This window comes from Thamnophis sirtalis, unplaced genomic scaffold (assembly GCF_051295495.1).
Source record: "Thamnophis sirtalis isolate CommonGarterSnake01/CBP01778 unplaced genomic scaffold, rThaSir2_p1.2 scaffold_1, whole genome shotgun sequence".
NCBI classification, from domain to species: Eukaryota; Metazoa; Chordata; class Lepidosauria; order Squamata; family Natricidae; genus Thamnophis; species Thamnophis sirtalis.
The window spans coordinates 72,813,221-72,827,801 of NW_028261381.1; the positions used below are offsets into that span (position 1 = coordinate 72,813,221).

At 41.5% G+C, this 14,581-nt stretch overlaps 1 protein-coding gene and 1 long non-coding RNA gene across 4 annotated transcripts in view; both read left to right on the forward strand.

Moving 5' to 3' along the window:
* Window positions 1-1,022: 1,022 nt before the first annotated feature.
* On the forward strand, window positions 1,023-3,576 carry LOC148049561 (uncharacterized). Its single transcript, XR_015697269.1, has 3 exons — window positions 1,023-1,221; window positions 2,677-2,814; window positions 3,374-3,576. It is a non-coding gene; the product is annotated as an uncharacterized LOC148049561 (long non-coding RNA).
* A 4,103-nt stretch (window positions 3,577-7,679) lies between these two features.
* The window catches only part of CHKA (choline kinase alpha), a 36,421-nt gene continuing 29,519 nt past the window's right edge, over window positions 7,680-14,581 (forward strand). For 2 of the 3 annotated variants that reach the window (XM_014060865.2, XM_087715993.1), the window contains exon 1: window positions 7,680-8,162. In XM_014060865.2, the coding sequence (XP_013916340.1) occupies window positions 7,813-8,162 (350 nt within the window). In that variant the 5' untranslated portion in view covers window positions 7,680-7,812. Of the gene's footprint in view, window positions 8,163-8,401; window positions 9,071-14,581 lie in introns of those variants that run through there. The other variant, XM_014060868.2, reaches the window with a different exon arrangement.

Genomic DNA, 14,581 nt, shown 5'->3' on the forward strand with positions numbered 1-14,581 from the left:
TTTCAGTGCGGTGGGGAAGTTCCCCCTCCCGAAGAGAGGCGGTGACAACCGCCTGGATCCAGCCTCGTGTCACCTCACTGCTGTTAGTGACCAGCCATGAGGGACACGGGTCCAGTACGCAGGTGGAGGCACCTACAGCCCTCATGGCCTTGTCCACATCCCCGGGGGTAACATCTTGAAACTCAACCCAGAGCTGGTCTACTTGATCCTCTTGTGCCACGGCTGGAACTGCGGGGATGGAGTCCAAGTCCGACCGAAACCGAGCAATTTTGTCTGCTAAGAATTGGGCATAATCCTCAGCTCTGCCCTGCAAGGGTTCCCCCGCTTCCCTTTTATTTAGTAGGGAGTGGGTTATCTTAAACAGGGCGGCTGTGCGGGACTCAGCGGACGCAACCAAGATGGCTATGTGAGATCTTTTCGCTGCCCTAAGTGCCCTGGTGTATTCCTTGGTGCTGGTGGTTACCATTGCTCGGTTCGATTCGGACTTATCGGACCTCCATCGGTCCTCTAGGCATCTCCACCGGCGCTTCATCTCCCGGAGTTCCTCGGTGAACCAAGGAGGTCTCCGGGATCCGCCGCCTCGGAGGGGCCGTAGTGGCGCAATCCGGTCGAGGGCCTCCGATGCTGCCGAGTGCCAAGCAGCAACCAGAGTCTCCACCGGACTGTGGGCGAAAGTATCAGGAATAACCCCAAGCTCCGTCTGGAACCTTAACGGTTCCATAAGTCGCCTGGGGTGGAACCACCTGGTCGGTTCCTCCTCCCTACAGTGGGGGTTTGGTCTCCGGAAGTCGAGCCTCAGTAGGCAGTGGTCTGACCACGACAGGGGTATGATGTCGTTCCTATTATTACTAACATTCAGAAAATATTAGTGCACTTTTAATGCCAGTGAAGGGACCTTTTCCTTTTAATTCAAAACAATTTCATTGCATACCTGATGTACAATAACAATAAAGGCTACACTATATATCAATGCTCTTACTAATGCTTTCCAATATACTTGTGCTACTGACTCTTACAGTTTATTAACTTTTTACATCCTCTCTTCTGCCTAGTGAACCAAACCTGCTTGTTCGTGCCTGTAATCAGCTAGGCCAGTTTTTGCAACACCGGGAAACTAATCTTCGTTACTTAGCATTGGAAAGCATGTGCACACTTGCCAGCTCTGAATTTTCACATGAGGCTGTGAAAACACACATAGAAACAGTGATCAATGCATTGAAGGTAACATTTGGTTCTGTATATTTTCTACAACCCTGATTCTTCTGCTTGATTTTTATTTTATTTGTTTAAATCATTTATAGAGCTGCCTATCTTATCAGCTCTGGGCAACTCCCAATCAAAAGTTAGAACCGCATAAAAACAATAAAACTAACCACATTAAAAAGAACAAAAACCCAGCACCAAATCAAACAAGTGGTATGCATTTTATTGGTTTTTCTAGCACGTTTTCTCCAAGTTTTTATTAAACTATTGCAGGCTATGAAAATGTTTTTTCTTTGCAACCTCTTTAAAACATTTCATAACCCACAATAAGGTTCAAGTTTTTATCCAATTAGGCCATGCTTGAACTTTAGCTCCCATTCTGTTTTGCTGTATCAGAATTTAGCAAGTAGAACAATGCTGTGTTGGTAACCCTAAGAAGAGCCCCCTATCTTCCATTTTTCTGCTGTGCCTCGATTCCTGTTCCTTCCTTGCCCCTTCTCTCCATATTATTGGCCTTGCTATTCTGCTGTTTGAGGCAAAAAGAAATGAAAAGCTCCCGCCTACACCTTGTACAAATGGCCCACTTTGAATCTATCTTCAGAACTGAAGATGGAATATTGTCCTTTGCTGCACCTGGACATATCAGTTAGTGTGGAGGATGCTGAACAGGCAGTAAGATGTACAGCTTTCCTCTTCTTTGCTATTGCTACTGTCTAAGCAAGTACATTATATAGAGCTGACCCTATTATTAGGTTGGTGCATCCCATTTAATCCTCAATACTTTTTAATCCAGGGGTGTCAAACTCAATTTCATTGAGGGCCGCAGGGGGCCAGGGTGAGTGTAGCCAGGGTAGGCATGGCCTGTTTGACATTACTTGTGTCGGGGGTGCCTGTGGCCTGAGGGCCCTGCCAGTGAAAATGGGCTCCCAAACTCAGTTTTCAGATGCGACGGCTTCCTGCAACCCTCTGCCAGCAGAAATGGAGCTCGGGAGGGCCACGGGCCAGTCCTTTGCTGTTTCCAGGTCAGCCCTGTGGGCCAGATCTAAGCACCCGATGGGCTGGATGCGGCCTTGAGTTTGGCCCTGTTCTATTCAGTTCAAGAAAGATATTTGGATAAGGAAAGATGCTGGCCTTTATTCTTTATTTCATCCCTACTTTAAAGAGTTTCTGAGGACTCTGTGCAATGTACATATATTTTTAATTCATTGAATCATCTTCTACTTTATCTTAAAGTACCTGAATGCAACTTGAATTCTGCTGGCAATAATACGGCTCTTTCAGACACTGAACATTAATAGGCATTTTATGCCAAGTACTATTTAGGCTTCTTGATTTCAAGACAAAATTATTGATTCTGGTTCAGTTCTCAGTATCTCAATATTCTCAAAGTCTCATGGTATACAGACATGTTTGAAAATTATTTTCATATCTTTCCCCTAATTTTTTATGTTATAATTATGATGCTACTTCTAGACCGAGAGAGATGTAAGTGTACGACAGAGAGCAGTGGATCTCCTGTATGCTGTGTGTGACCGAAGCAATGCCCAACAAATTGTAGCCGAAATGCTGAATTATCTGGAAACGGCTGATTATTCTATTAGAGAAGAAATCGTAAGTTTTTAAAAATGTATCTCAGCTTTCATTGCATGCTGTGCATGTAACATGACTGGGGTTTATTTTGTTTTAACAATGTACATATCATAATTTCAATAGCAACTAAACTTATTTCAAAAAAATATAACAGTGTAGTTAGAAATTATTTTGGGGCAGGAATTATTGTTGGAGTTTGAAATATGATGCTCTGACACTTACACTATTCAGAGGAATAACTAACATGTAGGCACATTAGTTAGGGAATGGTCATACATGGACTTTAGTGTTATAGCAAGAATTCCTCCCTATTAAATTCGGCATCATTTTTCTTCTGAACAAAAAACTTGGTGCTGGCATTGATCAGTTCATTAAATTGTGTATTCAAACTGCTCATTGTGAAAAAGTTTTTTTCCCATTTGATTAGAATATTTGTAGAACTATGCTATATCAAGCCTTTGTTATTAGTTCAAAGATAAATGTTAATTTGTGTTGTACTAAATGTAATGTACTTAAATAAGAAGGTAACCCATATTCCTTTTCCTCCCTCCTTCCTTCCTTCGTTCCTTTCTTATTCCAGGTACTCAAAGTTGCAATTCTGGCTGAGAAATATGCAGTGGACTATACATGGTATGTGGATACCATACTGAATTTGATTCGAATTGCCGGGGACTACGTTAGTGAAGAAGTGTGGTACAGAGTAATTCAAATAGTAATTAACAGAGATGATGTGCAAGGATATGCTGCAAAGACAGTTTTTGAGGTAAGACTATTGTTCGGCGGTCTTTTCTACCTGTAACCCATTGTACTCTATAATAAAAACCAAACTAGTTGTGTAATTCATGAATAGAAGACAAGTTGTTATGAGGGGAAGTTATTTTAAATGGACTTTTTCTTTTTTACTTCTTGTATTTCTTCTTCCTTACATTGTTTTATCAGTTGATTTTTTTAAAAAAAATATCTGGATCTAATACTTCTTCATAATTTTAATATTTTTAGTATCATCTAATGTTAATATGTACTTACAAAACATTAATAAGTAGCCTGTATAGTATTTTTGGATAAGAGCTTTCTAGAAAAATGAGAAATGGATTTGGTATCTGATGGTTTATTACTTTAAAAAAATCTGCAGTGTGGTGACTTTTTTGAAAATGTATTGTGCTTTTATGAATGTGTAACTTTACAAAAGGAGAGGCAAGGTGATATTAGAAATTCCAGACACTTCCGTCATCTGAGGACATAGCATCCATATTGGCCTATTATAGTTTTAAAGGTTTAATTTGGCTTCAGCAACCTTAGAGAGAAGCTCTAGGACTCATTTATCCTGGGCTCCAGTATTAAAAACAAAATTCTTCTGGTTTGACAACTGGTCATACAGATCTCAGCTTCTCTATCCCAATCAAAAGCCAAATGGCACTTGTCAAGATCGGCTAGTAATGAAGAGTCATATACTTGGAACTCCGCCTTGACCTGAAAATGTATGGTAAAACCTTGCTTGGAGAGAGTTTTCATGAAAGTTATATGCTATTCTTAAGACAGTGAAGGTGTTCTTATTGCAGGTAACAAGTCATCTTTCATGTGTCTAAACCCCTAAGTAATGAATAATTTTTTCTATCAAAAACTATGATATACAAAGGACCATTTTTTTTATTAGCAATGTGTGGGTCCAAGGTCATTGGAGGGAATAGTCAAACTCAAAAGCAAGCAGAAGCCTGACTTATGAAGCGGTATATAAGTTAGACTTATATACCGCTTCATAGGGCTTTCAGCCCTCTCTAAGCGGTTTACAGAGTCAGCATATTGCCCCCAACAACAATCCGGGTCCTCATTTTACCCACCTCGGAAGGATGGAAGGCTGAGTCAACCCTGAGCCGGTGAGATTTGAACAGCCGAACTGCAGAACTGCAGTCAGCTGAATTAGCCTGCAGTGCTGCATTTAACCACTGCGCCACCTTGGCTCTAGAGATGGCATTCTACCGGTTCGGACCAGTTCACCCAAACTGTTAGTGGAAATCATGTGTGGCTCCGCTCACCCTCCCCGGCTCTATGGCATCCCATTTAGGACCTTTTTTCACAAAAGCGCATGCACGGAGGTGCTCGCGCACGCTTACATTTGCGAACCGGTAGGGAAGGTAAGTGTATACCACCCCTGTGCATGACCAATCTGTCTTTGAATCACTGCATTTCTCAATTTTTTCAGGTTCAGACTCACTCACGCAACACATTCATCCACCAGCTGACTTGAATCTAATCCGCCCTCACTAGATAGAATGGAATGATGGAATTTGATTGAAATTTCTATGTTTAAGCAATAATCACATAAACTTTCATATATATCAATCCATGTATTTTCCATTTTAGTACTATTTAAGTGTTTGGCATTGGGTATTTTTAAAATTGTGGAACCAGTTTTGCAACTTTTTTTTATTTGGATAAGTGTGGGGAAGGAACTGTAGATAGGAAATGTATGTTGCTGGCTAATGTTTTTAAAACTAATGTTTAATGCTTGCATATATAGCTAAGTAATTGTGGACATATGCATATATTTACTAGACTTTTTAAAGGAAATTCAAAGCACCTCAAACCTTCCCATAGTTACAATACTATATTTTGCGGTTTCTCTCCCAGAACAAATCATAATTAATTTGTGATCTTTAATTTTTCTCACAACTGGTAGACTATGCATTGGTGCATTGTCATTCATCCCATTATATTGCTCTGAAAAAACGTAACTTTAAAGTGTGGAATAAACAAGATGTAAATTAACAAATAAGGCATTAGAAGCAAGAAAAGTGGTGTTGCATTGGTTTTCTATTTATTCCAATTAATTTGGTGTCATTTCTGGATGAAACCAAGGAAAGGAAACTTCAGTTTGTTTCCTTAGATGACACCAAATATAACTCACAATTTAGTCTTAACTGGAGTGCAGAATTCAAGATACAAAGATTATTTTGCAAATTATGTCTTTGATGACTGTTCCTTATGTAAAGGAAACTAGTATTGGGAAATATTCCTTTCTTACTCTCTTAGAAAAATAAGACATAGTTATCATATGATTATGAGGTCAATCATCCACAGCTACAAATTGCCCAATATTGAAGGAAAAAAAGGGGCACTTGTGGGATAGGTTTCCAATACAGAATCTTTCCCAACTTAACTGATATCTAAACACATCTTCTCCCATATTCCCATTTGATATTGTTCATCTCATCTCCTATCCAGGAGCAAAACAGGCTTCAGGCAACTTTGTTGTATCAACCCTTTTCCTCCTTATTCTGACAAGGGCAACTGCAAGACGCATAAAACCTGTCAGCTTTCGCCATCCGTCAACCTGGAACAGTGGTTCTCAACCTTCCCAATGCCGAAACCCTTTAATACAGTTCCTCATGTTGTGACCCCCAACCATAACATTGGTGTCTCTGTTCCTAAGACCATCGAAAATATGTTTTTTCCCCCCGATGGTCTTAGGCGACCCCTGTGAAAGGGTCGTTCGACCCCCCCAAAGGAGTCCGGACCCACAGGTTGAGAACCACTGACCTGGAGGAAAGTCAAGTCGTTGCCAATGATTAGGGACACCGGCAATGCAGGCTGGACAAGGGGCAGTCAATTTCAAGCAGGAATTATTTCCTGCCCACTCGACCACAGGACTTAAATCCGACGGTTGTGAATGCCCCTCTTTTGCTCCACAGAAAAAGCACAAAGAACGGAGCACAAGTAAACCTGCAGCTAAGTACAAACACAACTACGGAGATGTTACTTCTGCTCCGGGCTGGGTATTTCCCTCCCCACCCCCCTGCAGCTCATTTCCCGCACCGAAATAGCCTCAATTCATTTCCACTCCACCAGTTGTAACTTTCCGCTTTTTTAAATCGCAAGAGGGTAGCAACCGTCTTGCTTCTCCTCCCCCTTCCTTCTCTGGAGCAGAGCACGCCGTGTACTGTACTTCAACCCGGTGGCCTTGGCCTGATGATGCGGACTGCACTTGGCTCGAGCGGAGGCGCTACCGCCCGTCGCTTTGAAAGAAAGGAGACGCGAGGCCGCCTAGACAAACCCTGCCGCACCATGCAGAGTCCAGTGCGGCAAATTCCACCTTCGTTGCGTGAAGGGAACAAGGGCGGCGACCTTTGGGGCTATTCCCTTTTCAACCTCGGTCGGTTTCCACCGCATAAGCACCAGTTTCTCCCGGGGCAATTTCTTCCTTGTACCTGCCCTCGCTTTGCACCCTCTCCAGTTAGCTTTCCGAACCCCCTTTGCCTCCCCCCGCAAATCTAAAGCACTCCACGCGCCTGCAGAGAAGAAAAGGGTTAAATTTAAGAATGGAGCCGAGAAAAAAATGGAGTCAACCTTACAAACGTGAAGCGAGCGGTGTGTGTGAGGGAGAGGGAGAGGGGAGAGAGGGATTCACACAAACGGTGGAGCGGGTGAGGGGAGTGGTGGAGTTTGGGAGACACTGATGAAAGATGGAGGAGCGGGCCAAGCCTGCCTGAGCTACTACGGGGACGGGGGATGAGAAGCGGACAGGCGGAATGCGATCTCCCTGAGGCCCCCGCTTGTGGCGCAGGCGAAATAGAAAAAGTACCCACATCACCTCGCTTCCCCCTCCCCCGTCCTTTTCCCCTCTACATTCTCTACGTTTGTATCTTTGGGATACGCGTAAGCCTTTAGCCCCCCCTCGGATAACCAGAGCAACGAGGAAGGCAGCCAATGGTCTTTCCGCGCCGCTTCTTCCCTCTGGACCAATCAGGGAGCGTCGCGACCGCAACCTTGCGGTTGGATCGGGCCTGCAGCCAATCAACACAGACAAAGAGGCCGGGAGGGAGGGGGGGACAGCTTTTTAGATGAGGTGATCTCGTGCACTGGCGTCCTCGTGCGGAGCGCCTATAAGTACTAGGTGGAGCCCGTCGCGCGCGCTGTAGACCTTCTGCGGGGAATTCCGGCTGGAGCGGTCGGCGTCTTTTTGAGTGTTGCGTGCGAGCCTCCGGTCTTTTTTCCTTTTGCTCTTCAATCCGTGCGGTCGTCATGAAGACCAAGTTCTGTAACGGCGGCGAGGCCGACCCTTCCTCCCCTCTGGGCTTCCTGCTAGGATGCGCCCCGGGTCCGGTATTACCCCCCGCCCTCACTCAGTCGCCCACCTCGCCCCCGTCTTCTAACGCCGATGCCGAAGTGAAGGAGCTGGGGCTCCGGGGCCAGGGCCACCAACAGCAGCAGCAGCAGCCGCCTCTTGTTCTGCCGCCCACCCCTCCATCCCCGCCGACGGAGGAGCAGCCCGATCCCCGCACCCGGCGCAAGGCGTATCTGTGGTGCCGGGAGTTCTTGCGGGGGGCGTGGCGGGGGCTGCGGGAGGACCAGCTGCGCATCACGCCCATCAGGTTAGCATCTCGCTAGTAAAGGGGTAGAGCACGGGGCCGCGAACAGCCGTTGCGTGGGAGAGGGCTAGGCCCCTTCCAACCGGGGCGGTAGCCGCTGGGCTTCTCCTTTATGACATTCCCCGCACGTTTGGAGTGCGTTGCCTTAGCCACGTCTTTTGGGTCGGCTCGCCCAGAGAGAGAGAAATCTCTTAAACGTTAAAACGGGGGTGTGGTGTGAGGGAGTTGTCTGTGTGTGTATGTGTTTCGTTCAGCAAAACTGAGGGAAGTGGGGGTGGAGCTGTTAGTTTGGTCTACCTTGTGTCTTTTGTGCTCAAATGGCGGAAATAACCAGATGGCTTTTTCCCTCCTTCACGAAGGGCATTAAAGATCTCCAAAAGCCCTCAAACCCATACTCCCCATGTCTCCCCAGATAGGAATAATGGGGGGGGGGTGAGTTGGGTGGTTATAGGGCCACAAAAAAGTCATCCTGGAAATGATTAATGGAAAGGAGACAGGGAAGGGTGGGAGTGACCGGCTTTTGGAGATTGGTCTAGGCTGCAGAAATTGGACATCAATTTAATTCATGTTTGTAAACTGTAGCTTCTTTAACAAGCAGTGGTTACATGATTTTCACATGTAACCTTTAATCTTTCAAGCAGTCACCAGAAGGTAAATGCTACAGCTAAAACAATCTTGATTTAATGCAGGAGCCAGGTTTTTTTTTTTTACTTGTAAAAACATTTAGAGAAACCAAATAAAGTAATTAGAGAACCACCTGAAACATTTCTGATTTTGACTTCACACTTAACGATTATACTATAGAGGATAGAATGTAGAAAGACTGCTCATTTAGACTTCTTGCCAGACTATAGAATGAATAATGATGAGCAAACCAGCTTCAAGCAGTATTTTTTATTCAGACTTGCAAGGTAATTTAAATTCAGGTATCACATTAATCTATAAAGTTTTCCTAAGATTGGTTATTTATGCCTTTTCTAGATTAGCTAATACTGGAAAAAAATTGTGATAGAAGATAATCACAAGCCTTTCTTTTTTGAGTATATATCTATTTGCAATAACTTTGTAATACATTGCAATGTTTTTTTTTCTGTAGTAAAGATATTACTTCAAATATTTAAAAATGTATGACTGTCACTTTTGATCATGAGGGTATTACATGCTAAGTAAAATGATCTACTATGAAAGCTTACATAGTCTGGTATGAGGAAAAACCTTTATGACTTCAGATTCTTAACAATCTTAATGAAGCTTCAATGCATTTTGTTTTGTTGTTAAACCCTTGAAATGCCCCATAAAATTGGTTGATTACTTTTAACAGTCACTATTAGCAACTGTCTCAAGTACGCATAGCATAAAATGTTTTAGAGATAAATTCATAGTTTGAGGTGATATTTTAAAGTTTGGGCCATATGGGGTAGTTTCAGGACAATGAAGACTTGTATTGCTTCTGTCCTCTTTTTAATAAGACCGCTTAGCAATAAGAGTCATTTCTTGATTGCAAGTTCCTGTAAAACGTTAAATGCCTTTCTCTGACTCATAATCCCAACAGTAACTGCCTTGCATATACTGCTAGGAGAATAAAGATTAAGAAGTTTCTTAATTTTATTTATTGCTATTAAAATTATGTATGTTTTCAGAATTATGTGAAAAGTTTAGTTTTTTTTTTAAAGTTATGTTTGTGCACCAGAGAGAAATGTTGAACTTTGGTCTAATTTCTTTTTTGCTTGAGTGGCAACCTTGTTAATGTAGAGCAGCCTTCTTTGCCAACAGGAAAGAGTTGAGTGGAAATGTGGTGAAATTTATTCTGCTAAAACATCTTTTTTCCCCTAATAAAACCAGATTCCCACCCCCCAGCATAGCTGGAAGAGGTTGCTTAGCCTTCAAATCCAGCATCTCTCATTCTAGAAAAGAAAATTAAAGCATATATGACAAATAGCTGCCCCCCTCCTCTGACATCTGCTTTGTTGCACCTAAATTTATATATTTCCTACTGGAATCTAAGAAGCTTGCCTCTTTAATGCATAATCAAAACAACACTGCATTCTTAAAACTTTTAATGAACTATTTATGTAATTAGTAAATTCGTTCCTGCAGTTGTGGATGTTGTCTGGGATAGGGAAATCAAACCACAAATTTGATTTATTTAATGGAGAGAGCAGTCCTGCTGTTAGCAGCCTAAATTTAATACTTGATATTTGAAAAAGTATTAACTTTTAGAGAGCAAAATATAGAAATATGAAGTGAATGGGTGAAGTGATCACTTTCTACCTTTATATACTTGAGACTAGTGATAGCACTCGGTGACTAATTTTAACTTTTAAACAATAGGATTGCATAAAATCATCACTGGTACAACCTCTATGCTGTCAAAGATACTTGTTTCATTTGGCAGATTGAAAAGTAAGTAGCTAGAACAGGGGTCAGCAACCTTAAACACTCAAAGAGCCATTTGGACCATTTCCCACAGAAAATAAAACACTGGGAGCCACAATACCCTGCCCGTGCCTGACTATTTCCTGAGCAGCCGCGAGACTAGTATATGTAATTAAATTAAACATTCTGTTTTCTTCTGAAACTTTTATTTTCTTGGATTTAACCATGGTTGGTCTACCAGGTGTTGAAAAGCTCAATAAATCATCTGCCAGCAGATGTTGCACCTTGGCGGTTGTGATGCATATTTTGAGCAACAGGCTGCAGCAGAGGGATGAAAGAGCCACATGCGGTTCCAGAGTCGCGGGTTGCTGCCCCCTGGACTAGAACAAAACTGTAGAATAACTAATTTGAATTCAAGCTATAGAAAACGGCAAAGTTTATAACAATATCAACTTAAATGAACTTATGGTAAGGCTGATCAATTGAGAGGATTCTCTGAAGGGAAGATGGTATGGATGGTCCAAGAGCCAAGGTGGCGCAGTGGTTAAATGCAGCGCTGCAGGCTACTGCTAGATCAGCAGTTCAGCGGTTCAAATCTCACCGGCTCAGGGTTGACTCAGCCTTCCATCCTTCTGAGGTGGGTAAAATGAGGACCCAGATTGTTGGGGGCAATATGCTGACTCTCTAAACTGCTTAGAGAGGGCTGAAAGCCCTATGAAGCGGTATATAAGTCTACTGCTATTACTGCTATTGGTCAAGAAATGTGATGATTCTAATAACTAGTTTTGGTAGTTATGAAATGGCTAGCTTAAATGACAGCTAGACATCAAATGTCTGTAACCTTTACTGGATGAAAAAATGCATTAAAGGGCAAAATGTTTTGAACTAAAGCATCTCAAATGAACTAGCTTACAAAACACATCCAAAATTAAGAGGTGACTCTTGTGGCATTGAAATTTGGCCAGTTTTAAAAAATATTTTATGACATAAAACTTAGTATAAAGCATTTATGGCACAATACAAAATGTCATAAAACATTTCCTGTAGTTAATTTTTATTATTGTACTGTACTATATAGTTCACCATGGGCTACTCTTAAGGCAGATCCATCTTTGAATATATCTCTGAATTTTAAAGAATTTTTCAAGTATATACTGTAGGTAATTCTCGCTTAACAACTGGTCAAATTAACAATCTCAGATAGGCTGCGTTACATCTTGTAAAGCACTCCCGCAAGTACCCCTAAGGTCACATGATTGCAATATGGATGTTTCGCAATCTGTGCACCTATGACGGGTACAATCCACAATCATGCGATCACCATATGCAATCTTTGCCAACTTCCCCAGAAAGTCAATGGTGAAGCTGGTAGGGAAGCTGCAAATTGCTGCCCCCTGCTGAGATAATTCTTCCTGTCTCTGGGACTGGCTGAAAGAGCTCCCTACCGAAACTTTCAGCTCACCTGCTGAAATCCAAACAGTCACTGCATTGAAATCCTCCTTTCTCTGCATCTCACCATCTGTGCAGGCAGAGAAAAAAAAAGGATTTTATCTCCATTTGTTTGCATAATGAGCCCTGCTTAACAACTGCTACTGAAAGTTCAGTCATTGACTGAAGAAGTCACATGATGTCTTGCTTAACAATTGATTTGTTCAACAAGTAAGATTCTGGTCCCAACCATTCTGGTTGTTAAGCACAGACTACCTGTATTAAAAGCTCTGCCATGGTTGAAGAGATTGAGGAATATGGTAAGGAGGAAATATTTCTACAACAATGACTCGAGGTTATGGGTTGTCTTATAGGGATAGTTTAGGATTTTTACAGGGCCTTCTGTCCTGTATTCTACTCCATTATTTTGAAGCACCCAGCATAAACAATTGCCAAGATGCTTGACATTTTTGGGGATTATTGAAGTGTACACAGATAGTTCTCATTTACTGATTGCATAGTTTAGTAACCATTTGATGTTACAACAGTATATGTATATAAAAAACCTGTGTGACCAATCCTCAAATTTATGATTATTTCAGTGTCCTGAAGTCACATGATCACCATTTTGAACCTTGTTCTTAATTATGTTTTCTAACTCCTTTTAGTTAGGAGTTTATCTTATTGTAAACTGTCCAGAGTCACTAAGGTGGAATAGGTCGTGTAGAAGTTTAATAAAATAAAATACAATTTGCATGCCCAACCATCTTGCAACAAGCAGACTTAATGGAAAATATGGAAGTAAAATCATAAGTGTGATTCGCTTAATCACCAAATGGAAAATGTTGCCTGTTCGTTGCAGCTACCGGTACGTAATTTTCTGCTTAGCAACTGAGAAGATGATCCAATTGTGGTTACTAAGCGAGGACTACCTGTACATTTTTCTTTCAAGTCAAATTTCTTCAAGACTGTCTAATTTGAGATTATTCAAGTAAGAGCAACAATAGTGTCCAATTCAACATGAAACAAATTGTTTAATTTTCTTTACATTTGTGAATTTACAGGCAGGGCTTTTCTTATTGGAGAAAGCCAACTGGTTTTGGGATTCCAACTAGCTGCTTTCCCTTTCTTCCTTAGAAAACTAAAAAACGCAGCTGTTACATCCTAGCAGTACCTGCTGGGTTTAATATTTAAACTTTGTTGAAGTTGCAAAAGAAAAGCACTCTATTTGTACAAAGAAACTCAAAAGAAAGACTGCTCACTTCTGCTTTTCAGAAAAAAGAAGACAACCTTTGGAATGTTACCTGAAAAACCTGTCTTCTGTCATGAAAATTTAGAAAGAAAAAATAGTGCTACCTTGGGGGCAAACATAGATGTTACTGGTAATAGTCTGTGGGACTGTTAGTGCTATTAAGTTGGCTGTGGGGTAAATCTATCCAATGGCTTTTTATGTGGCAAAGGTTGTACTCAAAAACTAGGCAGAGCTAGACTAGAGTGGACAAAGCCAGATACTAGGCTGTGTTTTCTCTACATAATCATAAAATCTATCAAGGCGAAATAAAAAAAAATGAATAGTGGAATTTTTCCTCTCTGTCAGATGCTAAATTTGAATTTTAAAAATTGTAATATAATTGCTACATGCAGAACTGCTTGTTTTCTGGACAGTCTTAGATTTTAGTTCCCATTTTGATTCCCAGAACATTTCTGAGCCAGTTGTTGATCCAGAAATCTACACTATGGCACTGCATTTTGAAATGGCTCTAGTCTAAGAGAGAAATGTGGGAGAATGGATTTAAAAAAACCAGGAAGGGTGGGGATGACTTATAACTGGTCACTTAGCAAGCATTCAGAGATATGACAGACTTCTGAAGGTACTTGCTACCTGGATTTGAAGTTTCAACGACCACGTTCTCTCCACTCCTGGGTATTTGGCAGCTGGCCTGCATTTATGGCTGTATGCAGAATCTCACTGTTAAGGTAAAGTTTCTCCTCGCACATACATGCTAGTCATTCCCGACTCTAGTGGGCGATGCTCATCTCCGTTTCAAAGCCAAAGAGCCAAGGCTGTCCGAAGATGTCTCCGTGGTCATCTGGCTGGCATGACTAAATGCCAAAGGCGCACAGAACACTGTTACCTTCCCACTAAAGTGGTCCCTATTTGTCTACTTGCATTTTTTACATGCTTTCGAACTGCTAGGTTGGCAGAAGCTGGGACAAGTAATGGAAGCTGCGCTTTGTGGTGGTTGCTTTACAACCATCATGATGTATGACTACAATGGGCAGGCTCCATTATTGTTATAATTTGAGGACTTCCTGTACTAAGAAATGGGAAGATAAATTGTGAACCTGCTCAGTTCTTTAATTGTAAAATCTATTTTTAATAGTCTATACAACAGAATACATTATTATACTAATGCCATTATGCTGCTATTAATGTCTTTCTAACATGTAAGATTAAATAACAGGACTACAGTAAATATGGTATATAATTAAATGTATATGTTCATAAAGTGTTTTTATTGGAATATTATTATGAGACCAAATCAATTTTGTGCAATGATAACTGAATATGAGTATTGTTTAAATATATTTACTAAATGAGGCCCATGATTTTATTT